Raw genomic sequence first — 26,425 nt, 5'->3', positions numbered from 1 at the left:
ACGCTGGTATCCCAGTGTGGTCCCACCCCTAGAGATCGTGACATACTGGTCTGTGGGGGATTACCTGGTAATATGTATTTTTCAAAAGCTCTTCAGATGATTCAAATATGCACACAAGGTTGAGAACCAGTAGTCTAAATGGACACACTCAGGAACAGCTGTAGTGCAGCTGTGGTATAAAGAGCCACAAGAAGCCCTGTAGATTGCCTCTCGTGGAGGAGCCATAGAGTGTAGTGCTAAAAAGCTGGGCTCTGGAGACAGGCTGCTGGGTTTAGATTCCACGTTTTCCTGGCTGTCTGAGTTGGATGAGTGACTTGACCTTGTGTGCTTCATCTGGGCGATGGAACTAACTCGAAGTGCTGCCATGGGCTGGGCGTGGTGGCTCACGCCTGTGATCCCAGCACTTTGGGAAGCCAAGGCGGGCAGATCACTTGAGGCCAGGAATTCGAGACCAGTCTGGCCAAAATGGCAAAACCCCATCTCCACTAAAAATGCAAAAAATTAGCCAGATGTGGTGGCACGTGTCTGTAATCCCAGCTACTTGGGAAGCTAAGGCAGGAGAATCGCTTGAACCTGGGAGGCGGAGGTTGCGGTGAGCCAAAATTGCACCACTGCACTCCAGCCTGGGTGACAGACCAAGACTCTGTCTCCAAAAAAAAAAAAAAAAAAAGTGCTGCCATGAAGAGGAGCTCTATGTAGAGGAGTTCCTGTATGTAGAGCTCTTAGAATACTGCACAGCTCACAGCAAGCCCTGCATAGATGCTTACGGTCAGTATTCTCTACTCTGTTGCAGATGTCTGCAGAGTTCATGTCCATTTGGATTGCAAGTAAAGTGATTGCTCTGCTTTTTTGCTTTAATCCAAGTTTTGCTCTAACAACTCTACTTCCTCAAAAAATGTACCATGAATTTTCTGCTTTCTTTTGAACACGAAATCAGAGACGGGTGAGATCCTGGCATGATCCTGGTTGTGTTTAAGCCGGTTGTGAGGACTAGACCTGGGTCTTAGGAAAAAGGTGAGCTGCAGCAGGCTCTCCCGGTGTTTGGAGGCTGCATTTCTGCTGACTGATCCTTTCCACGACTCAGATTTGACAATTCTGTAATTCCACAGTGGACAGAGCCCGGCATAAATGTCAGGCTGATGAACTTGATCCCAGCTGTCCTATTTAACAGCTGTCCTGCTTCTCAGTGGCACTGACCTAGTTTGAGTAATTTGCACAAAATATCTTGGCAATCAAACCAACCTGCTATTTCACTTGGCTAAATCATTATTTAGGAAATATAACCATTTTGATTAAATTATCAGGGCGATCAAATACTGCTGGAACACTTCATTCCAATCCTGCTTGATTGGTCTTCCCTGACTTTTAACAAAAGCAATTAACATGTTCTTTACTCTCTCCTGGGCAGCTTTGGAAAAAAATAATATGAGGACATATCATTACTGTCACATTTTTAATAGGTATATATGATCATCAAAGAAATAATAAAAGAATAAGAAGTATAATGAAACTTTCTGATGTCCCAGCCGCACCCTCTTTTATGAAATCATCTTGTCTAGGAAAATGTTCCATGGAAGAGACACATCACTGCCTGCCTGGAAGAACTGTAATTATTTCCTCACTAAGTCTGACATTTCTGACTTATTATGTTTGGTGTCATGATTAAAGAGAAAAGAATTCTGCTCTTCCTGCTTGCTAATAGGTTCAGAGCTCTCTCCACTATTCTGTGACTTTCTGTAACATCCTGAGTGACTGGCAGGGTAGGTGTGATCACACTAACAGGTAAAAGGGTTTGAAGGAGAGGAAAAGGGAGAGAAAAAGATTTGAGAAAGATGTGAGTTCAAGGATGGGGTCAAGTGGCATATGCAGGCAATCATATGATGGAATATTATACACTAATGAAACGAACCAGCAACAGCACTGGAAGAATGGGAGGAATCTCTAAACATCATGTGCATAATTCATGGTTCCATCTGAATAAGGCCCCAACAGGCAAAACCAACCTATGATGGGGTTAGAAGTCAGCACAGAGGTTCCTTCTTTGGGAAAGCAGAGGAAGACAGGAAGGGGCTTCTATTTCTTGTCCTGAGTCATTGGTTCCCTGGCTGTGTCCGCTTTGTGATAATTAATTCAACTGTATAGTTATGATATGTATAGTCTCTGTATGTGTTACTTTTATAAAGTACTACAAAGTTAGAAAAAGAATGGAGTGCCAGGATAACTGGAAATCCACATGCAAAAGGATGAATTTTCACAACCTACCTTACGACATCCACAAAAACAAACACAAAATGGATCAAATATCTATGCTTAACCTAGTATAAAATTATAAACCTCTTGGGAGAAAACATAGATATAAATCCTTATTACCTTAGATTAGGCAACGGTTTCTTAGATAGGATGCCTCAAGCACAAGCAATCAAAAGCAAAAAAATAAATTGGACATTAACAATTAAAATTGAAAACCTTCGTGTGTCAAAGAGTATCACTTGAAAAGTAAAAAGACAATCCACAGAATGGGGCAAGATACTTTCAAATTCTATACCAGATAAGGGTCTAGTATCCAGAATATATGGAGAACTCTTACCACTCAAGCATAAAAAGAAAAATCAATGATTTAAAAACGGGCCATGGATTTGGACATTTCTCCAAAGAAGATACACAAATGGCCAATAAACACATGAAGATCATGAAAAGGAAAACAGCATTAGTCATTGGGAAATTCAAATCAAAATCATATAAGATATCACCTCATACCCACTAGGGAGATGGTATTAATAATAGTTATAATAAAACAAGACAGTAACAAGTGTTGGCAAGGATGTGGAGAAATTGGAACCCTCATACATTGCTGCTGGGAAGGTGAATTGGTACAAGACACCTTGGAAAACAGTTTGGCAGTTCCTCAAACAGTTAAACACTACCATTTAATGCAGCAATTCCCTTCCTAGGAATACAAACAAGAGAAGTGAAAATATATATCAACTTACAGATTTGTACATGAATGTTCACAGCAGCATCATTCATAATTTCCAAAAACAGTAAACAACCCAAATATCCATCAACTGATGAATGGTTAATCAAAATATGGTATTAATATATCCATACAACAGAATACTGTTGGTCCATAAAATGGAATGAAGTACTCCCGCGTGCTAAAACACAGATGCTAAGTGAAAGAAGCCAGATACAAAAGACCACATACCGTATGATTCTATTTGTATAAAATGCCTAGAATAGGGGAACTGATAGAGATAGAAAATAGATTAGTGGTTGGCAGGATCTGGAGGGGGGGGAAGAACGGGAAATGATCGCTAATGGATACAGGGTTTCTTTTTCGGCATGATGAAATTAGATAGTGGTGATGGTTGCATCACCTTGTGAATATGCTAAAGACGCCTGCACTCTACACTTTAAAATGGTGAATTTTATGGGATGGAAATTATATCTCAATAAAAACACAATGAATGTGACATTAAGAAAATACATTCTTTTCACTGTATTTTTTCATGATGTAGCTCCAAAGACCAAAGAGTTCAAGGGCAGTGGCAGAGAGGGATGAAATGACCCACACAGTCTGATCCCACAGGAAGGGAGTACTCAGCCACTACGTCTGTTCAGCATTGAATAAAAGACATTTATGCCAGGGATTTTTGATCAAGATGTTGTCACTGTGAATGCCACACTGCTTCGGCTGGGTGCTGACTGTGAGGTTGTTTTGGATTCTCTCGTCTGGCTTATAATGCAATTGGGAGGTGTGTGCCCTCTCCCCACCTAGCCAGAGATGGGCTGATAGAGGGTGGAGTGCCTTTGAAATGGGAAGCCCTCAACTGGTCAGTCTGGGCCTGGCTGGGGAGACAAAACCAACCAGGCAGCCCAGATTGGTGAAGTCATCACCACACGGACAGGGCAGGGAGGAAGAAAAACAGAGAGAAGGGTGACCTTTACCATTGTGTTTCTGCAAAAATCCGATGACCTTTTCCAACACGGTGGTTTTGTCCATTTTCCGTGTGTTACCAGGCAGCATGGAACTGAGCTCTTTGATGAGAACATTGAACTGGTCCCGACGCTTCTTCTCAGACTTGTTTCGAGAAGCTCTGTAAACACAAAACGAGCAGGTTACTGGAACATCCCACGTCACAAAGGCTTTGCGATGAAACAGAAGCACTTTCTATTAGATCACATTCTATTGTGATCATCTATCTTATCAAAAAACTCTTTCAGGAAGGTCACACTGGCCACATTTCCGAGGCAGGAGGATAGAAAATGTTTTGCTAGACTCTTGGCCACAAAGACAGAGGGCATTAATAATCAGTGAGTTCTGACTCAGCCGCAAAATCTTACACAGATTACCTCTGAGGACGGATGCTGCTCACTCGGACTTCACAGAGCTTTCGCTTTGAGAGAGCAAATGACACACTGCTGACTGAGATGGCTGTGCTCAGAGAGCCCTTCCTAAGACTCAAACCGTGTCCCCTTCAATCCAGAACACCCAGCCTGGTTCCGGGGCCCAAGGGGTGGCCAGGTGTCCCGTGTGCCACCAGCACCTATGTCCTGGCCCCTGCTCCAAAGAGCTCATCGCCCTGTTCAGGGAGGCAAGACACACCCTGCCCACAACGGCCAGGGCTGTGCAGACCCAGGGCGGACATAGGACAGGTACTGCACATGGCTGTCAAGCTGCTAAGAGGAGATGAACCCTTTTTAAAATGACATGGAGGAAAGTTAAATGCATATTACTAAGTTGGAGAAGCCGGTCTGAAAAAGCTACACACTGTATGATAGCAAGTATATGACATTCTGGGAAACGCAAAACTACAGAGACAGCATAAAGCTCAGTGGTTGCTAGGGGTTAGAGAGGGAGGAAGAGAGGATTTTTAGGGCAGTGAAGCCACTCTGTATGACACCGTACTTGTGGATATATGTCATTACACATTTGTCTAGACTTGGAGAATGTACAACACAAGAGTGCACCTTGATGTTACCTCTGGGCGGTAACAATGTGTCCGTGTAAGCTTACCAGCTATAACTAATGCATCACTCCGGTGGGGGACGCTGACAATGGGGGAGGCTGAGTGTGTCTAGGAAGGGCCCAGAGGGATATGGGAACTCTCTGAGTCTTTCACTCAATTGGTCTGTGAGCCTAAAAATGCTTCAAAAAATAAAGTCTATTTTAAATAAGTGACACCCTGTGCTGCACACCTATAGGAGAGATCAAAGTGAAGCTGCTTCGTTTGAGGGGAGGGGCCTCCCCCAAGCCACCCAAGCACCTCTGAGGACCCTGAGATCCTCAGGAACTTGAGTAGGGAGTCGTGGCTCTCAGGGATGCTCTAATTAACCACCAACAAGGAACACGTGATGCAGAAAGCCCTCCTGAGAAGTCCAGAAACAGCACTACTTGAGGGGCCTCCATCTTCAATGACATGCCACAGGCCCTTCATCAACAATCCACCTATTTGAAGGTGATGCAGGGCTCAGAAAGCTGGCTCACTCCTCCCCAATTCACTGAAGACAGGCTTGTTCCAGAAATCCGCTCTCAAGAGACAGAATAGGGGCCCAAGAGGCCGGGCCCATAAAACACTGCTGCTTTTCCAGGCACCTGGGGCCCGGGATCATGGTTCCCAGGGGAGCAAATCCTTCACCAGGAGGCTCCTGGCCAATGTGCGGTCAGGACAGAGTGTGCTGCTGGATTTGGATCCACCTCCCTTGGAGCAGGTATACATATCTACAGGTAACAGTATCAACAAAGACTCTGCTTCCCAGGGCAGCCCTTGGACATAAAGGGACATATTTTCAAAACCCTTTCCCTAGATACCACGAGGACCCTAACCACTCAGTTTGCCGCTGCCTAATTGCACACAACCTGCCTTTATTTCAACACACATGTTCACGACCCATCTTTTACCTGTCCTATCTCAGTTTAGGCTGTTTCCTGATAACATGTGGGCAATTCTTCAAAGCTCAGCTAATGTGCACGGTCACCACCCTTTACCTAGGGGTCTTCTCCTGCCTCTCCCCTCCTCCCTGTCTGTTCTTGGATTCTGGATTAAGGGACTTCTACAAAGGCCCTGTCCCTCGCCGAGCCACTCTCTTTACCTGCGCTCTCTCACATCACACACTAACTGCAGGCGTGGCGGCAAGATGTTGCGGCGTCTTGTTGCTAGTCCAGGCTAAAAGACCATGTTCAAACACACGGGAGAGAAGAAAGGAACCCTTTAACTTTCCAAGTGAGTGTCTATGCATTATAAATAATTTTTTGGCCTAGATTTTAAAGAGTGACATGCAACCTCCTTAGCCAAAAAAAGCTCTGTTCCTGTCCTAGTTTGCCCATTATAAATTATTTGTGAGGCGATAACACCCAGCTCATTACTGCTCTGTTCTCTTCTTCAACGGGTGTAATGACGACCAACACGGCCTGGCAGGAACTCTGACGAAGGCTCCCATCGTTAGTGACAGAGACACAAGCTTGTTTCCATCCACCTCCGGCTGGGACACACTGTGGTGCCCACTGGAAACTGGTCGCTGTCAGCTGGTTCCGCTGCTCTCAGGCAACAGAAAGAAAATGAGCCTGGAATGACCTTATTCCCAAAAAGAGGGTCCTCTCGGCAGGCCCCGAGACCACCACACACAGACACTGGGACGAAGGTTTTGAGAGACACCCCAACAACCAGGCTTTGGTTTTTTGTTTTTGAGAGAGAGTCTCACTCTTGTTGCCCAGGCTGGAGTGTAGTGCTGCAATCTCAGCTCACTACAACCTCCGCCTCCCAATTCAAGCGGTTCTCCTGCCTCAACCTCCCGAGTAGCTGGGATTACAGGCACGAGCCACCACACCCGGCTAATTTTTGTATTTTTTAGGAGAGATGGGGTTTCACCATGTTGACCAGGCTGGTCTCAAACTCCTGACCTCAGGTGATCCACCAGCCTCGGCCTCCAAATGTGCTGGGATTACAGGCATGAGGCACCACGCCTGGCCAGGCTTTGGGGTTTTAAGGCATTTTTTAAAATTCAATAAAATTCATCCATTTCAAGTGCATAGTTTGGTGTATTAATTGGGTAACTACCACCAAAATCAAGATAACAGTTCCCTCTTCCTAGAGGTTTCTCCTGTGTCTTTGTGACTGACCCGCCCACCCCCAGCCACAGCCACAGGCAACCACTGATCTGCGGGTGGTTTCACCTGGTCTAGAATTTAACAGCCCTGGAATCACAGTATAGTCTTTTATTTTGACTTAGCATGACATTTTTGAGATGCATCGTGTTGCTACACATATTAACATCCCATTCCTTTTTCCTGCTGACTAGTATTCCTGTGTATGAATATGCCATACATCTGGTTCATTTCCAGTTTGGGGGTAATAAGAATAATGCCATTCTGAATACTCAGGTACAGATCTTTGTATAGATAGAGGCATTCATTTCTCTTGGGTGAATACAGAGGCATGGAATTGCTGGGTCATCTGGTAAGCGTATGTTTAACCTGATAAGACAGGGCTGCACAAAGCTGGCTACACTGTCTTTGCTTTTCCACCAGCAATGTATGAAAGTCCCGGTTGCTGCAATCCCTGTCAACACTTGGTGTTATGAGCATTTTTGTTTTTTTTTTAACTTTAGCCATTGAAATGTTATGGCTTGGATTTGCATTTTTCTGGTGACGAGTGATGTTGGACATCTTTTTACATGCTTAATGGCCATTTATGTATCTTATTTTGTGAAGTGTTTGTTCAAACCTTCTGCCTATTTTCCAGTTGGGTTGTTTGTTATCTTCTTCTTAAGAGAGAGAGAGAAATAATAAAAGACGAGAGAGAGAGAGAATAAGAGAGAGAGAGAGAATAACAGAGAGCGAGAGAGACACCAAGGGAGGGAGGAAGGGAAGGTATGTGTGTGTTTTAAATATACATGGATATTGATTTTTGAATGCAGGGCCTTAGGTTATCTGTTCTGAAGCGTCCATCATCGAGCATCTTGGGAGTTTGGGTCGGGTTACACAGGTAACACTTGCTGGGCACTTACTATGTAAGTAACGGGCACCACGTTAAGAGCTTTACATCCATTCATTTCTTCAATCCTCATGGCAACCCTTTAAGGCAGGTACTATTGCATTTCCATTCCAAGGGGAAGGAGCGCGGCACTGAGCGGCTGTGTAACTCACCAACATCACAGGTCTGGGAAGTGGTGGCACAGGCTGCCCAGGGCCCACACTGTGAGGCTGTGCACCCTCCTGCCACTTCCTACAGCTCCCTCCAAATCACCGTGGCATGATCTGTTATGGACCTATGGACCCAGTGTTCTGGGAATACAGAACTGAGAGTGACTCATTCTGGCTGCTTGAGTTTATAGCACAAAAACTAAGCACCCGTGCAGAGAAACAGTGCCACACACTAACAGGAGGCTGGTGTTTGCGTTCCCTCTTGGGGAGGATACTGCAAGAAATCAAGGGAAGACTGTGACCCTCACTTCCGCTCCTAGGAGGAGCGGCCTTTCCCACTTTGGTGGTCACCTGTGGTGTTAGGATTTCTGTTCACCAAATATTTCCAGTTTGTCTTCTAGACACAGTAGGATTGCGCTTCCCTGCCCCTTCGCTCGGCCAAGAACATGTAAACACAAGTGCCATGTGTCGGTCCCCAGGGAGAAGCATGAAGAGTCTGTGCAAAATCTGCCTCATTCCTTTTAAAAAGTGAGGCAAAATCTGCCTCATTCCTCATTAAAGCCGATGAGCACACCGCCTTTAATGAGATTTGGGGATTGTGTGCCATACAGCACAACTAGCCTATCTAGATACACATGGTAGGGGATTGAGGCAGAAAGGCACTCATGGGTAGAACTCAAACATCTATTTATTAAATGCAATACAGACAGATCTCCAGGGAAGTGGGGGACAGGTTACCTTCCAGGACCCATAATAATGGTACATGTTTATGGGGTACAATGTGATGTTTAGATGTATATATATATACACAACATGGAATGATTGAATGAAGCTAATTACCGTATCTGTCACTTCACTTATTTGTGGTGAGACATCTGACATTTACTCTCCTTGCAATTTTGAAATATACAACACTGTATGTTGTTATTAACTACAGTCACCCGGCTGTGCAATAGATCTCAAAATCTGATACCTCCTGTCTAACTGAAGCTTTCTACTCTTTGACTAACATCTCCCCACGCCCTCCCCCTTTGACAGGGCCTCTTCCACTTCTGATTTGAGGGTTCTCTGGACCAGGGCAATGAGAGACAGGAAAAATATCCTTTGTTCTATCTTCTCTGATTTGTACCTTCTGCGCACGAGGCGCTCCATCAAGCAATATGGAGGAGGCACCAGTGAAGAGGTCTTGGCCCTCAGCTAAAAGCAGCTCAGTGTCTAGACGAAGAGATTGAACTCACTCCTCAGAAGCTGGTACAGGGGTGCAATACACTACTGCTCGGTGAGAAGTTCCAACGAATCGTCAAGGGTGTTCACCAAGGAGGGAGCCCAGCCACAGAGTCCCCAGAGGCAAGCATATGAGATGGCTTCGTGGGGTGCATGGTCAGGAGTGGAGAGGACAGCCCAGGGGAAAGCCGGGTGGTCAAGTCTGGCAGCAGAGTCGGGCTCAATTGGAGAAGGGAAGGATAGGGTGGGGAGGCAGGAGGAGGCTGATGGCACAGCCGTGAATGGCAGACCAAGCAAACCTGGTCTGAGCTTTTGGATGAGTGGGGACAGGGAAAGGAAATGAAATGAGTCCTCAGAAAAGGATGAGGAACCCAACTTAATGAGAAGTGAGTAGAGACAGGAAGGGTCCAGGAGGCTCCTCCACCCCAAAGCCCAGCACTGCACTGCTGCTCCCCGGGGACCGCAGCGGGGGATGCAGGGAAAGAGCCAAGTGAGGTTCAGTCAAACTTCATTAGCCTCAAAAAAGTGATGCTGACGCTGGATGCTTTCCTTAAAATTAACACACAGTGAGCCTTTTTCTTCAGGGGCACGGTTCTATGCGTTTTAGCACATGTATAAATGTGTGGAACAGTCATCACCATCAAGACACGAGACAGCTCTCTGCAAAACTCTCTCATGCCCTCCATTCCCCGAAAACCCTGGCCAGCTCTCCTCTGTTCTCCATCCCTATGCTCTCTTTTGGAGAATGTCATAAAAGTATAATCCTATAGCATGTAACCTTCTGAGCCTGGCTGCTTCTACCCAGTATAATGCCTTTGAGATTTATCCAACTTGTGTCTGTCAATACCGTGTGCCTTCTCGTTGGTGAGTAGTTTTCTACTGTGTGGGTGTTCCACAGCCAGTTCATGCATTCACCCATTGAAGAAATCTGGATTGTTTCCAGTTTGGGTAATTATGAATAGAGCTGCTATGCCCACTGGTGTACAGGTTTTTCAGTGGATGTGTTTGTATTTTTCTGAAGTAAAGAACCCAGGACTAGAACATCTGGGTCATATGGAAACTATATGTTTATAAGAAACTACCAAACTGTCTTCCAGAGTGGCCATGCCATTCTACCTCTCTACCAGCAATGAATGATCCAGTGTTCTACAACCTTAAAGGGAATTAATACTATCAGTACTTTATATTTTAGTTAATCTAAGAAAGTTGAGGTGGTACATTATTAGTGGCTTAATTTGCATGTCTCTAATGGCTAATGGCAGTGAACATCTTTTCACCTTTTTTGACATCTGTAGACCCTCTTTGAGGAAGCATCTGTTCATATCTTTTGCCCATTTTAAAATTGGGTTGTCTACTTCCTTACTATTGAGATTTGAGAGTTGCTTGTATTTTCTGGACACAAGTCTTTTGTCAGATATGTGATTTGTCAGTATTTTCTACCAGACTATTGCTTGCCTTTTCGTTCTCTTAATAGTAACTTACAGAGTGAGTTTTTAATTTTGATGAGGTCCAGGTTAACAATTTTTTCTCTTATGAGTTGTACTTTTGGTGCTAGGTCTAGGAACTCTTTGTCTAACTTTATAGACTACAAAGACTGTCTCCTATTTTTGTTTCTTATGATTTTATAGTTTTATGTATTTTATATTTAGATTTATAATCTATTTTAAGTATTGATTTTTACTTCATGAATAGATGTTGCATTTTGCCAAAGTCTTTTTCCACATCAATTGATATAATCATGTGGGTTTTCTTTTATAACTTCATAACGTAGTGGATTACATTGATTTCTGAATTCTGAATAGCCTTGCATTTCCTAGATAAGCTCCACTTGATTGTAATTTAAATATATATATATATATAGTTAGATATAGTTTGCTAATGTGTTGTTGAGAAATTTTGTATCTACACTTATGAAAAGTGATGTTCTGTAGACTTCCTTTCTCATACTGTCTTTGGGTAATGCTGGTATCACAAAATAAATTGGAAAGTACTTCCTCATCTTCAACTTTCTGGAAGAGTGTGAACAGAACTGGTGACATTTCTTCTTTTAATGTTTGGCAGAATTCACCAGTGAAATCATCTGGGTCTGGAGATTTCCTGTTCAGGTTTTCAAATACAAATTCAATTTCTTAGTTATAGGACTCTAGGTTTTCTCTTTCATCTTTGGTGAGTTTGGTAGTTGTGGTTTTTAAGGAATTGGCCCATCTCGTCTAAGTGGTTGGATTTTATGTGGATCTAATTGTTCATAGTATTTCCTTATGGCCCTTTGAATTTCTCAGAATACCTAATGATACCCCTTCTTATTCCTGCTATTGATAAATTGTGCCTTTTTCAGTCCCTTGACAGACTTACCAATTTTATTGACTTTATATTATTTTTATTATTATTTTTAGATGGAGTTTCACTCTTGTCACCCAGGATGAAGTGCAACGGCATGATCTCGGCTCACTGCAGCCTCCACCTCCCAGGTTCAAGCAATTCTCCTGCCTCAGCCTACCAAGTAGTTGGAATTACAGGCGCCCGCCACCACGCCTGACTAATTTTTGTATTTTTAGTAGAGACGGGGTTTCACCATGGTGGTCAGGCTGGTCTTGAACTCCTGACCTCAAGTGATCCCCCCACCTCAGCCTCCCAAACTGCTGGGATTATAGGCATGAGCCACTGTGCCCAGCCAATCTTTTAAAAAGCCACCTTTTAGTTTAGTTGATTTTTCTGTATTGTTTTCCTGTTTTTAATTTTATTACTTTCTGTGTTTATATCTAATTTCCATCTTTCTTGCTGTGAGTTTATTTTGCTTTTCTGTTTCTAGTTTCTTAGGGCAGAAGGTTACTTGTTGATTTGAGACCCTTCCTTTTTTTCTAGTATGAGCATTTAATGTTGCACGTTTCCCTCTAAGCACTGTTTTCGCGGCAACCCACTAATTTTGAAATGTTATATGTTCATTTCTATTCAACTAAAATATTTTCTAATATTGTTGAGACTTTCTCTTTGACCCATGGGTTACTACAAAGTTCGTTGTTTAATTTCCAAGATGTGGAGATATTTTTCCTGCTATCTTTCTGTTTCTACTTTTTCATCTGACTTTATTTACATTTGTTTTATGAAGCAGGGTTTGGTCTACCTTGGTAAATGTTCAATATGTACTTGGAAATATGTGTATTCTGCTATTGTTGAGTGGAATGTTGTATAAATACCAATCAGATTCTGTTGGCTGATGGTATTTTTCAATTCTTCTATATCCTTGCTGAAGTTTACTCTACTAGTTCTGTTCCTAAGAGGAGCATATTAAAGACTCATCTAACTTCTTCAGGTTGTGCTTCATGCACTTTGAAGCTTTGTTTTTAGGTGTATACATATTAGAATTGTTATCTGTTCTTGGTGAATTGATCCTTTATCATTACGTAATGTCACTCTTTATTCCTAGTAAATTTCATTGCTCTGAAATTTATTTCATTTAATATTAATAGAACCATTCTGGCTTTCTTTAATTAGTGTTTGTGTGGTATATCATTTTCCATAGTTTTACTTTTACCCTCTATCTATATCATCATATTTGAGTTGACTGTCTTGCGGACAGCATATATTTAGGCATTTAGGTTATTGAAAAATAAAATCATTGCAACAAAATCTGTTTTTTAGTTGGCATATTTAGACAATTTGTATTTAATGTAATCACTGATATGCTTGGATTTATACCTTCTGTTTTAACATGTTTTCTTTGTTTGGGTTATTTCCCCTTTCCTGATTTCTTTTGGATTATTTAAACATTTTTTAGTATTTCATTTTAATTTATCTATTTCTTTGCCCTCTATATTTCTTTGTATGACTTTTAGTAATAATTTTAGGGATTGTAATATATAAACGTGTCTTTTCAAAGTCCACGTAGAACATTTTATCATTTCAAATGGAATCTAGAAACTTTTCTCTATACAGCCTCCTCTACCGTCCCCACTTTTTTATGCAGCAATTGTCTTATGTGCTGTCTATACATACACTGAATACCCTGTCAGATTATGCTGTTTTTGTCAAATATTTACCATTTCTGTTATTCTTCCTTTATTCTTCCTATTCCAAGTTTCTATTTCGTGTCATTTCCTTTCTGCTGAAAAAACCTTTAGTAACTCTCTCAGAGCAGGTCTCTTGACAGGAAGTTTTCATTCATTTGAAAATATCTTCATTTTACCTTCATTCCTGAAGGATATTTTCACTGCGTGTAGAATTCTGGGTTAATAGCTCTTTTCTTTCAACATTTGAAAAATATTGTACCCCTATCAGAAGGCTTCCCTGGTTTCTGATGAGAAATCCATAGTGCTACTAAAATACGTTCCACATGGCCAGTCTTAGACCCTGGGTGGTGGTCTATTCTGAAGTTCAGACCTGAGGGTCTATGGTATGCTGCTCAAGATCAGATCCATGCAGATTCAGTTCAGGGGTCAGCGCAGAAACTCACAACCAGCTTTATAGAGTCACTTTCCTGAGCACCTTCCTCTCTGAAATCTGCCCAGTTACCTTCTGGTTCCGAGGCTCCCTTTCTGTTCCATTGGCCAGAAAGCTGGCTCTATTTATTCTGCCCTGCCTCATACTACCTACCTCTGTGCTTTCATCTGGGGCCAAGCAGTAGGAAGATAGACAGCAAGGGGGAAGAAAGCAGCAGGGTTTCATCCCACCCTCTTGGAAGTGTAGCTGCTCTGTCTGGAGAGAGGTTCCCCGCCCTCTGCATAAAACGTTTCATGTGGATTCTGATTGTCATTGCTGCTCCTGCTGTGCTGCTGTCAGAGGATTGCTTCCAGGATGCAAGGAAATAGAGAAAAAAACAAAAAAGGACAGATTTAACCTTGCACAATCTGAGCATTAGGAGACCTTGTTCCTGCTCCTTAAGCCAGTACTAGAGCTCCTGGTCCTCTCTCTGTCAGCAGAGGCCCACTTCTGGGTGTGGGGCATTATCTATGCTAGGAGATATTACAGGGGAAAAAATGGTGAACTCGCTGCTGGTTTGGTAGTGCTTCCCCAATCTGCACCCTACTATTTACTCTTCAGGGTCCTCAAATAGCTGTTTCATGAATTCTGCTCAGGCTTTACAGCTGCATTCATTGTAATGGACAGGACGGAGTAGGCTAACTCCATCTCACCAAGATCCAAAACTCTCATATATCTTTTCATATAGTAAAAGAGTTTGCAAAAGACCTATAGGAATCAAAGGGTGGGAACACAGAATATAAAAGCCTGGTGGCAGGGGCTGTTAATAAGATCCTTTTGCAGAAAAGCATATGGGGTGAGGTGGACTGTAATTATAAGAGACTCTTGAAGAAACATATTTCTGGGTAGTTCTTGCAGAACAAAGAGAATGACAGATGAACTGGGCAGGCCCTTCTTCCCTTGGTATTCGTGTATTGCTCTGGAATGAGCTGACATTAAAAAAGCATCAAAAGGAATCCGCCATTGCCCATCAACATGGAGTTTTACTAACCCAATAAAACTACTGTCCTATGCTTCCCTACCCTCTGAGAGTAGATGTGCGCCTCAGGCGTAGCTCTCTAGAACTCTGGAATTCCAGAGGAGGGTTGCACTTGCAGCTCAGGATCCAAGTGAGTCCTAGCACAGCAGCCCCACACTCTTGCAGGGGGACTGTGTCTATGGTATTTCAGGAGGGCCGAAGGAAGGAGAGTCACCACATAGTGCAAGGCAGGAGAGGGCCATGGTTCCAAGGCAAAGTGCCACACACACCCACACACCCACACCCACACCCACACCCCCTCGGGTTTCTCCCACAGGTGGAACTTCTCTGAGAGGCCTTCTCTGAGAGGCCCTTCTCTGAGAGGATTTCGTAAGATATACACCATACTCAACGTTTCTCTCCCCTCCTTCTTGGTGAAGAGATGACACAGGTATGCACACTAAGTGTGCAAGACTGGACTTCACACCCAGCTGCCCAAGAGGCATGACTGTAGCTGGGATGGGGATCAGGTCCTTCTGAGGGGCCTGTGGCACAGAGGAGGAAGGAAGATGCTCATTTCCCATCCTGCTGGGAGAGGCCCTGTGCCAATAATAGTTTGAGCACGCAGGTGAATGTCAACGTGCACCCCCAAGTTTGTGTCCTTGGCCCTCTCTCTTCCTTAAATTCACAAGCACATACATAGTGGTCCAGGTGCATTTTATACGTCACCAAAAGTCCCATGTTTCCCTTGGGAAAAAATTAAAAACCATTGAATTGGAATTCCTCATCTTTGAGCTGGATCAGGAATGAGGATAAAAAGCAGTAAAAAGAGAAAAGAGGGGGAAAATCTACCATTCCTAGCAGGCTCTTCCTTTTAATCCATTTCAAGTGTGGACTGCTCTGGCTGGCAATATCTTCAGCTTATGCATCTCTGGCATCCATTGGGAAACTATCTGTAACATCTATCAGGCTTCCCTGCTACTAGGATGCTTCTCCTGGTGCCTCTTCCCAAGGGTGCCATCTTTTAAACTGGCTCCACTAAGTCTAGTTCTGTTAAGTGAGTTAACAGAGACATCGTGATGGGGGAATACAGAAGATGCTCTCTGAATCAAAGACAGTTGACCAAATGGAGTGAAAGTTCATACATTAAATGCTTTCCAATCAAGTTGGAAAGCTATGTTCAGAACTGCTGAAGGAAGCACCAGCAGGCTCCCTTGCTGCCAAAAAGAGCTGGTATTTGAATAAGAGGTACAGTAGTCGCTATGCAAACAGATGTGCAGTTCTCTGAAGAGTGACTTCTTGTCCTTGGAAGGTCTCTATGGTGAGGAGCTAAAGGCATTCTATGAGGCATCCTATTTTCATGTTCCCAGTTCCGTCCGGGAGATGAAGAGTGGTGGAGGGAACAGCAGAATCCAGACGATTTGGATTGGCTGAGATGGGCATCAGACAGGCTTCAGAAGATGTGAGTTCTCATCCTCATTCTGCATCTACGCCAGGTGAGAGTAAGCAAGGCACTCCCAACCCCACAGACCTCAGTTTCCTCTTAAAAAATAGAGAGGACATTGATATGGTGATTCTGACACAGCATTTTAAATTATTGACAGCTCATCAAAAGATGGGTTCTAATTCTCCTTCCCTTGAATATAGGCTGGCTTTGGCTGTTGGCTCCTAATGAATAGATAGCAGCAGCAGTGACAATGTTTGACTTCCAAAGCCAGGGACTAAGAGGAGATGGAGCTTCCCCAGGACACTCGCCCTTGAATGCAACCACGTGTTGTGAGGAAGCCACAGCTCCATAGGGAAAGCTACTTCCAGTGGACGTGCTGGCTGAAAGCCAACATCAACCAAAGGTGTGGGAGTGAGCGTGTCTTCAGAGGGTTCTACCCACCATCTTTGAGCTACTCTGGCTGATCTACCTGGAACAAAACAGGCACTCCCTGCCAAGCCCTACCCTAAAGATCCATGAGCAAAATGAATGCCATTGCTTTAATCCCTCACACTTTGGGGTGGTTTGTTACATAGCAACAGAAACCCAGAATAGTTCATGCCTAAACCAAAGACTCACTGACACCCAAGTTCCTTCTAGATGGGGAATTCTGGCATATCTTACCTGGGGTCACTAGCTCTGCATTAGAGGATGGGACAGGAACTGAAAAGGGTGCAGCACTAGGATTCCCAAATCCAAGTTTTATAAACTGAGCAAACTGACCCTTTCTAGAAGGCATATCAGGACTTGTTCTTCTTTTGTAGTCTCCACAGTGCCTAAGACTGAGGTTGTAGAAGGAACACAAATTTCTGGTAGAACTGAAATATACCAGATAGGTGCTCACAGTTTTAAGAGGCAACTGCAGCATGTGATGCTCAGTGAAGACAGTGCTGTCCATAAAAGGTGAACTTTTCTAAAGAATACATTAGAGCTGGTCATCCACATTAACAAAGAGCATCTGTGAACATTCCTATTAAAACAGAATGGAAGCTGGGTGCTGTGGCTCACGCCTGTAATCCCAGCACTCTGGGAGGCCAAGGCTGGTGGATCACTTGAGGCCAGGAGTTTGAGACTAGCCTGGCCAACATGGTGAAACCCCATCTGTACTAAAAATACAAAAATTAGCCAGGCGTGGTGGTGAATGCATGTAATCCCAGCTACTAGGAAGGCTGAGGCAGGAGGATGGCTTAAACCCGGGAGGTGGAGGTTGCAGTGAGCCGACACTGTGCCACTGCAATGCACTACAGCCCGGGCGACAGAGCTAGACTCTGTCTCAAAACAAAAAAAAAAGAAGAAAAAAGAAAAAAAAAGAAATTGAATGGAAATGTATGAAAAAGGCTGATAGGGAATATGCTATAATATTAACAGTGGCAGCCGGGCACGGTGGCTCAAGCCTGTAATCCCAGCACTTTGGGAGGCCGAGACGGGCAGATCACGAGGTCAGGAGATCAAGACCATCCTGGCTAACACGGTGAAAGCCCATCTCTACTGAAAAATACAAAAAACTAGCCGGGCGAGGTGGCGGGCACCTGTAGTCCCAGCTACTCGGGAGGCTGAGGCAGGAGAATGGCGTAAACCCGGGAGGCAGAGCTTGCAGTGACCCGAGATCGCGCCACTGCACCCCACCCTGGGCGACAGAGCGAGACTCCGTGTCAAAAAAAAAAAAAAAAATTAACAGTGGCTATCTCCAGGTGCTATGATTATAAATGATCTCTGTGGCTGGGCAGGAGAATCGCTTGAACCCGGGCAACGGAGGTTGCAGTGAGCCATGATTGCACCACTGCACTCTAGCCTGGACAACAAGAACAAAACTCCATCTTAATAAATAAATAAATAAATAAATAAATAAATAAATAATCTTTGCTTGCATCTTTAAACATTTCAGAATTTTTCAAATGTTGTTTTGGAACTTTTTATGTCTAAGAAAATGTAAAATTATAATGGGAATACAGCTGACATATCTATTGCCTGAGATAGTGTCGGTCAATGGGTCTTCTGTGGAAAATCACGAAGAATTACTCGAAGAAAGGGGAAGGACCATGGCCAGAAGAGGTTATTTCCTTGCTGCTATGTTTTTATTTTTCAAGATAATTTTTTAAATGCAGGATTGAATGATTTTTGGTTATTTGCTCATTGCAGTCTTCGCACCTTTAATATGCTGAGAAGCCCTGAAATTCTCCACAAGGGAGAAACAGTAAACATACACTCCACGATTACTTTGGGGGCATTTCCTGGGATTAATATTCTCCAGAATATATTTTGTGTAACACTGGCATAAAACAAGGTCCATCTAAGGTCACTGTAGTCCCCCTCCTGGGCCCAGGCTTAGTGCCTGGAGACAGGTGCACAATTCCTCACTTCCATAACCCAGGCAGCATCCCTGCACACTGAGGCCACGGGGTTTGGAGGCATCACTGGGCTCAGAATCTCAAGAAGTTTGGTGTAAGAAGACATGAGGCTGGGCATGGTGGCTCACGCCTATAATCCCAACATTTTGGGAGGCTGAGGCAAGTAGATCACTTGAGGTCAGGAGTTCAAGACCAGCCTGGCCAACATGGTGAAACCCAACTCTACTAAAATACAAAATTAGCCAGACATGGTGGTGGGTGCCTGTAATCCCAACTACTTGGGAGGCTGTGGCAGGAGAATCACTTGAACCCAGGAGGCAGAGGTTGCAGTGAGCCGAGATCACACCATTGCACTCCAGCCTGGGCAACAGAGTGAGAGTCTCTGTCTCAAAAGAAAAAAAAAAAAAAAGATGTCATCTGGCTGTGTGGGGAGAAAAGTCAACCCAGCAGGGCGGGCTGATGCCATCCTCATCTCATGGAGAACTTGGGGAACTATTGCAGAGACTTAGCAAAGCGTCTGGGGGTGACTGAGAGCAGCTGAGGCTGTCTATTCTCCCGAGAAGCAACAGAACAGCTTTACTCTTAACCACAGTTAGCAGAAAGTGTCTGGGCCCAAATGGGAAGCTGGCCTAATTTCATAGTGACTCTTAGTTAACGGTAACACAGGCACCGTTTAATTGGAACATGATAGTTAGGAACTTGTCACCAAAATTCTAAAAAGAAACGTTTAGCCTTTTCTAAAGAAAGGCAGCATTTTCAAGTGGTGCATTCCTGATCATCTCTTTTCAATTTAAAATTTACTGAAATTATTGAAAAGGCTTCAGTAAACTGCCTTTTGCCTCAGATGCCCCCAGAGAGGTTCTGGATCTCCTTGAGCAAAGACATTTCCAAGTTTCTAAGCCTGCCAGGCACCACGCTTCTCTGACAACTCCTCTGAGCCAATCAAAGAACGCTAGCAGGGTAAAAGCCAAAAGCCCCCAGCAGAGGGAGGCCCCTTTTCCATTCCACCGTTTATTGGGCCACAGGAAGAATTAGCATTCTGCCTGCAAGTACAGTTCTACTTTCCCCTTTGTTTTGAGAACAGAATCACTCATCTGGAAATTACAAGGTAATATACACGAATTGCATGTCCTATTACCTCCCGCATTCTCGCGATGCCATTCTCGCGATGCCTGCTGCTGCCTTAACCATCAAACAAAACAAAGAGGAAGCCTCAGAGATGTTACTGCCATTTTTTTCCCCCGTGTGGGAGCTTATGATGATGTAAGTAAAACCCTATCCAAAGCCTATGAAAGGAAATCACAGCAAAATTAGCACGACAGGCTCCAGCTGGGAGCATCAGCCCACTGTCCAATGCTGAGGGCCCGGGGTTCTCACTGCACTGTGCCTGCATGCAGGGGCACTCTGCAAGCGTGCACGGGGCTGGAGTCCTCCACAGGGGCTACAGCCTTTCTGGGCAGAGCTTTGCTTTCAGACCCACAGAATTTATGTCCAAAGAAATGGTACAAATGAAACGAGAACAGACTCTCATCTTTGCCATATTACTCTCCCTGAAAGAGCAATTGGCTGAAAGGGTTGAGCTTACAAATTTCAATCACCATCCTGTCTTGGCCTAAAACAGACTCTTCAGAAAGTGTTTTCTTTTTCTTCTTTACGTTTAGTTTCATGAATGCATCTCTAACTCGTCTGAAAGCGCTCTGAGGGCAGGATAATGCTATGTATCCTCATCTGTAGCATCCACTTGCTCACCACATCACTTAGTTAACAGACACAGATGGGACAGTCTCAGCCATTCATTGGTCCATGTCATTCAACGACCCTATCCTTTTCCTCTACCCTGGGGGACCAGAAGAAATAACCAAACGTTCTGAAATATTTGCTTCTGCAAAATGGCATGAGTAGGCTTCTTGTTTGCTGTGTTTGAACTCTTCCCTCTCGTCTGAACCACTTTATTGACATTGAGACTAAGAATTAGGGTCAAAGAATCATAATATTGTTTAGCTGATGTTTCAGAACCAGCATCCACTCTATTAAGAGCCCCAAGAATCAGCAAATCTGGCCTGACACTCTTGATTCTCATGAACAAAGGCAGCAGAGCCAGAAACTCACCTTCTACTCTCCCTCTCTCAATCAAAGGTATAGGACTACGGAAATAACCTCACAGCTGACTGGAGAGAGGAGGTCATGGACTCATTTAACACTGGATTAAAGGAAGAGGTGAATATGAAGCAGTTTCTTCTTAGCCAACAGGTGCTCATTTCCATCAATAAATGGAGTAAGCTGGATTTTGCCAATACTGCAAAGTTAGACAACTGCTCTCTTTGGAAAGCAAGAATTCCTATCAGAACTTACTGTCTTTACCCCTTGGGAAGGTGGTGACTCAAAAGGAGTGGCTTCCATAGACGCATAAAATGTCATAGACACTGTTAGGAGCCCAGATTGTAGAAACAGATGCGTGCATTTGAATTCCTGCCTGCCGCCGACTGGCTGTGTGATCCCTGAGCCTCAGGCTTCTCAACTGTAAAATGGGGCTAAGAATAACCTAGTTTATGAGGAGGTGTTATAAGGTTTGCAGAATGACTGCATGTAAAACGCTCCAGGCAGGCTGTGAGTGCTTTGCAAATTTTAGCTTTCCCTATCAGCACTGGGTACTGCACTGTGCCAGCAGGTTAGACGCAGCTGCATTTAATTTCTGCAATAAGTAGCTACTATTATCACCCCACTTGACAGAAGAAGAAACTGAGGCTAAGAGAGATTTAGGGACTTGCCCAAGGACAGACAGTAAACAGTGGCAAGAGTCAAAGCCAGGCCTGTCTGATTCTAACCATGTGCACTTCCTGCCACCCCACACTGCTTCCTGGGTGACCACACATGCACGTGCACACACACACACACACACCCTACAATACTCTTTCACAGCAGAATTAGAAAGACATGCTTATAACTGGAACACAGAAAAAGCAGTGAACTTCATTATCTAGGGATTACAAATATCGCTCCATCAAGCTGTTTTCTTCTTGAGTACAAGGACTATATTTTTACATCTTCCCTAAAGAATAGAGCACTCAGTTCTGAACACACAATAGACACTCCATTAATACTGTCTGGATTTACACGGAAATTCACGGAAGAAAGTGGAATGTGCCCTTGTTTGGAATACTTGATCAAACAACCCAAATACACCATGAATTCCCTCAAGCATCGAAAGCCTTGCCTAACACAAAGCATGTTTTCTGGAGACAATGAGAGTTTTGATCTCAAGCTAAATATTTCTAATCTCATCAAAAAGAGTGGGTGAGTGAAAACAATCCATGCCAGGCCTCCAGGTGGGATTAGGGGAAGGGCCTCCCATGTTACTGCTATAAAAACTACTTTGAAAACAATACAATCTTAGGGGTGTGTGTGTGTGTGTGTGTGTATGTGTGTGTTCCCAAGTGTTAGGAGGGGTACTGCATCCTTGCTATTTCTGGGTACCACCAAACGTTCTAAACCCCTTTTCCCATCTGAGGACAAGGGAGGAGTGTGGGCCCCAGCCTCACTACACAGGTCTCTGTGCAAAGATTTCTAAGCAGAGAAGTTTTGGGGTGCGGGAGGTATGCTAATGGCCCAAAGCAAATGGGGAGGGGAATGAATGAAAAGAAACTGCATACAAACTGATTTATTTCTAGGAACTTTTAGCCCAGATTTTTTTGGCATGTCTATATTTGCTGATTTCTGCGTATGGTAGAGCCTAAACATGCATTTTTATCTCTTCCTGATTTAGAGGTAAGCGGTGCAGGAGAGAGGCAGGGATAAGACTAGAGGGGTTTGGAGGGTGATATTAAAGATGACGACAGCAAAAGTAAAACTCCTGTGGACTCCTTAGTCACGCTAGAATGCAACTCTGTCTAGTCAGCCAGGTAGATTGGGTTTGGTCTTATATGAAGAGCCTCTTGTGGTCTGGGGATAAGAATAGAGTCTAAGATCAAAGAAGTCTGTATTGAAGTTCTCATTCTGCCACTTCCTGGAACTTTCTGATCTCTGACAATGCACTCAACCTTGTTGAATTTTAGCCTTCTCACCTGTAAAATGGGAATAAGAATGACACACACTTCAAAGGAATGTTGAGAAGATAAAATGAGATGATGCACATAAGAGGACTTAGCTCAGTACTGTGGGCACCCAGAGAATGCTGGCTACCACTGCTTTCTTTCCATCATTTCTAGTAAGAATGCCCTGCGCTTGAACCCAGGAGAGGGAGGTTGCAGTGAGCCAAGATCATGCCACTACACTCCAGCCTGGGCAACAGAGTGAGACTCCATCACGCACAAAAAAGATGGCCCTGTAAATGTACTATTGCAAAGTGTGCTGCATATTCACACACATGTAACGAGGAATACTTAAAAAAGTGCTACTCAGTGTATTTTGTAGCTAATTTCCAAAATAACCAGTGAGGAAAGCAGGACAGACATTATTACCCCTGTGTTGCAGGTGAGAAAACAGAGGCTTTGAGGGATGAGGGGTCAGTTGGAATTCATCAGCTAGCACAGGGCAGCCAGGAATGCAGCTCACATCTGTCTCCAGTGCTGCATCCATAGCTATGCTGGAGGAAACCAAAACACCCCAGAGGAAGGAACTCTACTCTGGTCTGATCTAGTCCATTCATTTGTTGCCTGGGACCCAGGTGGATTTTGCAACCCTTGTAGTTTGTGACCTACAGTTTGCAAAGCACCTGGGTCCCAATGCCAAGTGAAGGGCCTGTCACTTCAGCTGGGGAGTCCTTTGTATTGATGCTGGTTTGAATTTTTATTGCAGAAATTTTCAAACACATGCGAAAGTAGAGATAAGAGTACTATGAGTGCCCAGTGCTGATCTCCCAGATTCCTGGGATGAAGGCTGTTCTGCCTATACCTCTGGCCATCTCCTCTGCTCCCCGATTTTTTAAAGGGAATATTGGGGGAGTTTAAAACAATCCAGACTCCCCCTATGCCTTGCAGGCTCAGGTCTGGCAGGTCTGGGGGTGGCCGGGGATTTGTGGTTCTCATGGCTGCCTCTCCAGGTGACACGGAAGGACAGCTACCCTGCAGCCACAGAGCTGGGTGGTACCGGGGGGCACTATCATTTGCAGGTGACAAGCAAGTAGTGGGTTCTGTGAAGGGAAGTGGGCAAACCCTTTAGCTCTGCAGGCTCATGAGGCTGTCACAGAGAATGGAGTGCCCTGCCGCACACAAGTGGTGGCAGAGGCAGAAAGGGGTGAGATCACAGCGAGGAGGCTGGTCCAGTGAGGCTGCAATGAAGGGTGTCTCCAGAGAGGATGTCCCCTGCTCCCGAGGCTCTGTGACTGGGCCTCCACCCGAATGACCTGCCGTGAGCCACTGAGGAGGTCACAGTTTTTTCCCCAGAGCATGGCACAGTGACTGCTGACTCAGGTGAATCGTGTGAAACTGATGACATTCGACTGTTCCTGACCCGCTCCACGTCACCGTTAGGATTCCACCGCATATCGAGTAGGCATTCAACACATGTCCAATGAAGAAATCAACACAGACAGGTTATCAGGGGCTCTCACATGCCAGCTGCCAAGTTCATATTTCTAGTTGACCCAACCTCAGTGCAAAGTGTCTATGACATCTCCATTCTGCAGCTGAGGAAACTGAGCTAATCTACGTACACAAAAGTGCTTAGCACAGTGCTGGGTGATGACTGCATGCTCACTGTGTGGCAATGATCATGATTATTATCCAAAGCCAGACAGAGCCCCGGCGACCGAGTTAGGACTTGAACCCAGGCCTGCTGGACTCCAGTCAGCCTGCCTTGTCAAGCAGTGTCTGTCCTGGAAAAGCAGTAACCAGAAGGCCTGAAAGATGACCAGTGTCAACAGGGGTACAAGGGAGCATGACAAAAACCCAGACCACTCGGCAAGCCCTAGACAATGTGTCATTTAACACGGAGGGGCAGGGCTGAGCGAGCTGTCTAGAAGGCTTCTCACGGAGCACTGCGATATGTCACGGAGACAGTGTGTCCCGCAGCTGCCTGTCTTGCTGATGGCCTCCCCTGCACAGAGTGAAAGCCAGCAAGACTCTGCCAGGCAGACCCTTGGGGGTCAGAGGGCTCTACTGAGGAGGGGGACGGCTGCATCTTACCTCTTGGCTCTGTCTTTCTCATCTTCATCCATGAGATTTTCTATGCAGTTTTTCCTGCAAAAAAAAAAAATTAATTAATTAAAAAGAACGGATAATTACTGTCTGCTTCTAGATCTTTCTTAAAAGTCTTTCAGGTTGTCATCATTTCGGTCTTAGCCCAGCGGTTCTCAAACTTGTTGGTCCTGGCACCCCTTTACACTCTCAAAATGGACTGAGGTCTCTGAAGCACTCCTGTGATTGTGGGTTAAGGCTGAGAAATGTTTAAAGGCACAGGCACCCATTTCATCGGGCATCGGAGCAATGAAGTCACCAGATGTCAAGTAACTTCTGGAAGAGTCAGAACAGTCCTGTTGTGTACACTCATGAGACAAGGAGAGCTCTTTTAAAAGGAGAAATAACGAGTTAATTATATTTTGAAAAAATGTCTTGACCTCAAGGAGCCCAAGGGTCTCCAGACCACACTTTGAGAACTGCTGTCCAGACCTGCTCAGTGAAGCAGTGTCTGTTCCTCTCAAGCCTTAGGTCACACGCACCTCCCAGCGCCCGCCTGGGATCCGTTAGTGACGCCACAGCGGGCATTGTTCACTCCTGCTTGCAGGACCCCAGTAGCCTATGACGTCCTAAAGGAGAGTGTTTATCTGTCCATTCAAACCACACAAGCTCCTCTGACAGGTGGCCTGGAAGAATCAGCCCCAAAGGAGTGTCATCCGCAGTTCCTCCCTTAGGGCATTTACTCTCCTTGAGACAGCGAAGGTGCACAAATGTGAAAGATTGAGTAACAATCCAGGAATGTTCTTCCTCACCGCCTGAGCCTCTATTCTCCCAGGCCACTGGTTTGATGCTTCTCAGGCCCACAGACCCAGCTTCCCCTCATACCACACGCAGGCCTGGGTTCTCTCCACCCCTCAGAGCTGCACAGCCCTGGTTCCTTTCTTCATTCACACGTTTCCCAGAGCCCCACCTGTCTGGGGTGCGCCCCCAAGCAGAACCATTCTCAGGGTGCTCATGAGGTCAATGCCAGCTGTGGGAGGCTGAAGGTTGCGGTGGCTGGGAGGGCAAAGTGTGGTCGAGGTAAAGGTGGGGACCATGGAGAAGCAGAATCACCATTGCCCACACGCTTCTCTGCTCAACACACAGGGTCTTCAGTCGGAACTCCCAAACCAGCACTTCGCAAATGCACCACCAATTACTCTTGAAATGTGAAGTTTCGATAAAAGTTTTCAATGGAGTCAATCAATCTTTCTCTGAGCTCATTGAGTTTTGTGATTTTGGTCACCTACATACACAAACATGGGTCTGAGCCAAAGCAAAGATGAATTCTGCAGCCACAGCCCCTGTTTACAAAATGCCCATGCACTCAACAGCAGGCATATTCCACCATGGACTAGCAAGAAATGCTGCTTAGAAGTTAAAGCCTGTGGCCGGGCGCGGTGGCTCAAGCCTGTAATCCCAGCATTTTGGGAGGCCGAGACGGGCGGATCACGAGGTCAGGAGATCGAGACCATCCTGGCTAACATGGTGAAACCCCGTCTCTACTAAAAATACAAAAAAAAAAAACTAGCCGGGCGAGGTGGCGGGCGCCTGTAGTCCCAGCTACTTGGGAGGCTGAGGCAGGAGAATGGCGTGAACCCGGGAGGCGGAGCTTGCAGTGAGCCGAGATTGCGCCGC

General features: G+C 44.8%; 1 protein-coding gene across 4 annotated transcripts in view; it reads right to left on the bottom strand.

Annotated features, from left to right (window-relative positions):
- Nucleotides 1–26,425, bottom strand: part of NPAS2 (neuronal PAS domain protein 2) — a 179,177-nt gene that overhangs the window by 68,065 nt on the left and 84,687 nt on the right. For all 4 annotated transcript variants that reach the window (XM_033239052.1, XM_033239053.1, XM_033239054.1 and 1 more), the window contains exons 2-3: nt 24,758–24,811; nt 3,949–4,097 (exon numbers count right to left, since the gene is read on the bottom strand). In XM_033239052.1, coding sequence (XP_033094943.1) covers nt 3,949–4,097; nt 24,758–24,789 — 181 coding nt within the window. In that variant the 5' untranslated portion in view covers nt 24,790–24,811. The remainder of the gene's footprint in view (nt 1–3,948; nt 4,098–24,757; nt 24,812–26,425) is intronic.

The sequence above is a fragment of the Trachypithecus francoisi genome, unplaced genomic scaffold (assembly GCF_009764315.1).
Source record: "Trachypithecus francoisi isolate TF-2019V2 unplaced genomic scaffold, Tfra_2.0 Lachesis_group17, whole genome shotgun sequence".
In the NCBI taxonomy this organism is placed as follows: Eukaryota; Metazoa; Chordata; class Mammalia; order Primates; family Cercopithecidae; genus Trachypithecus; species Trachypithecus francoisi.
Note: the sequence above shows the minus strand (reverse complement) of the source record. Positions and strands in the feature narration are given on the sequence as shown.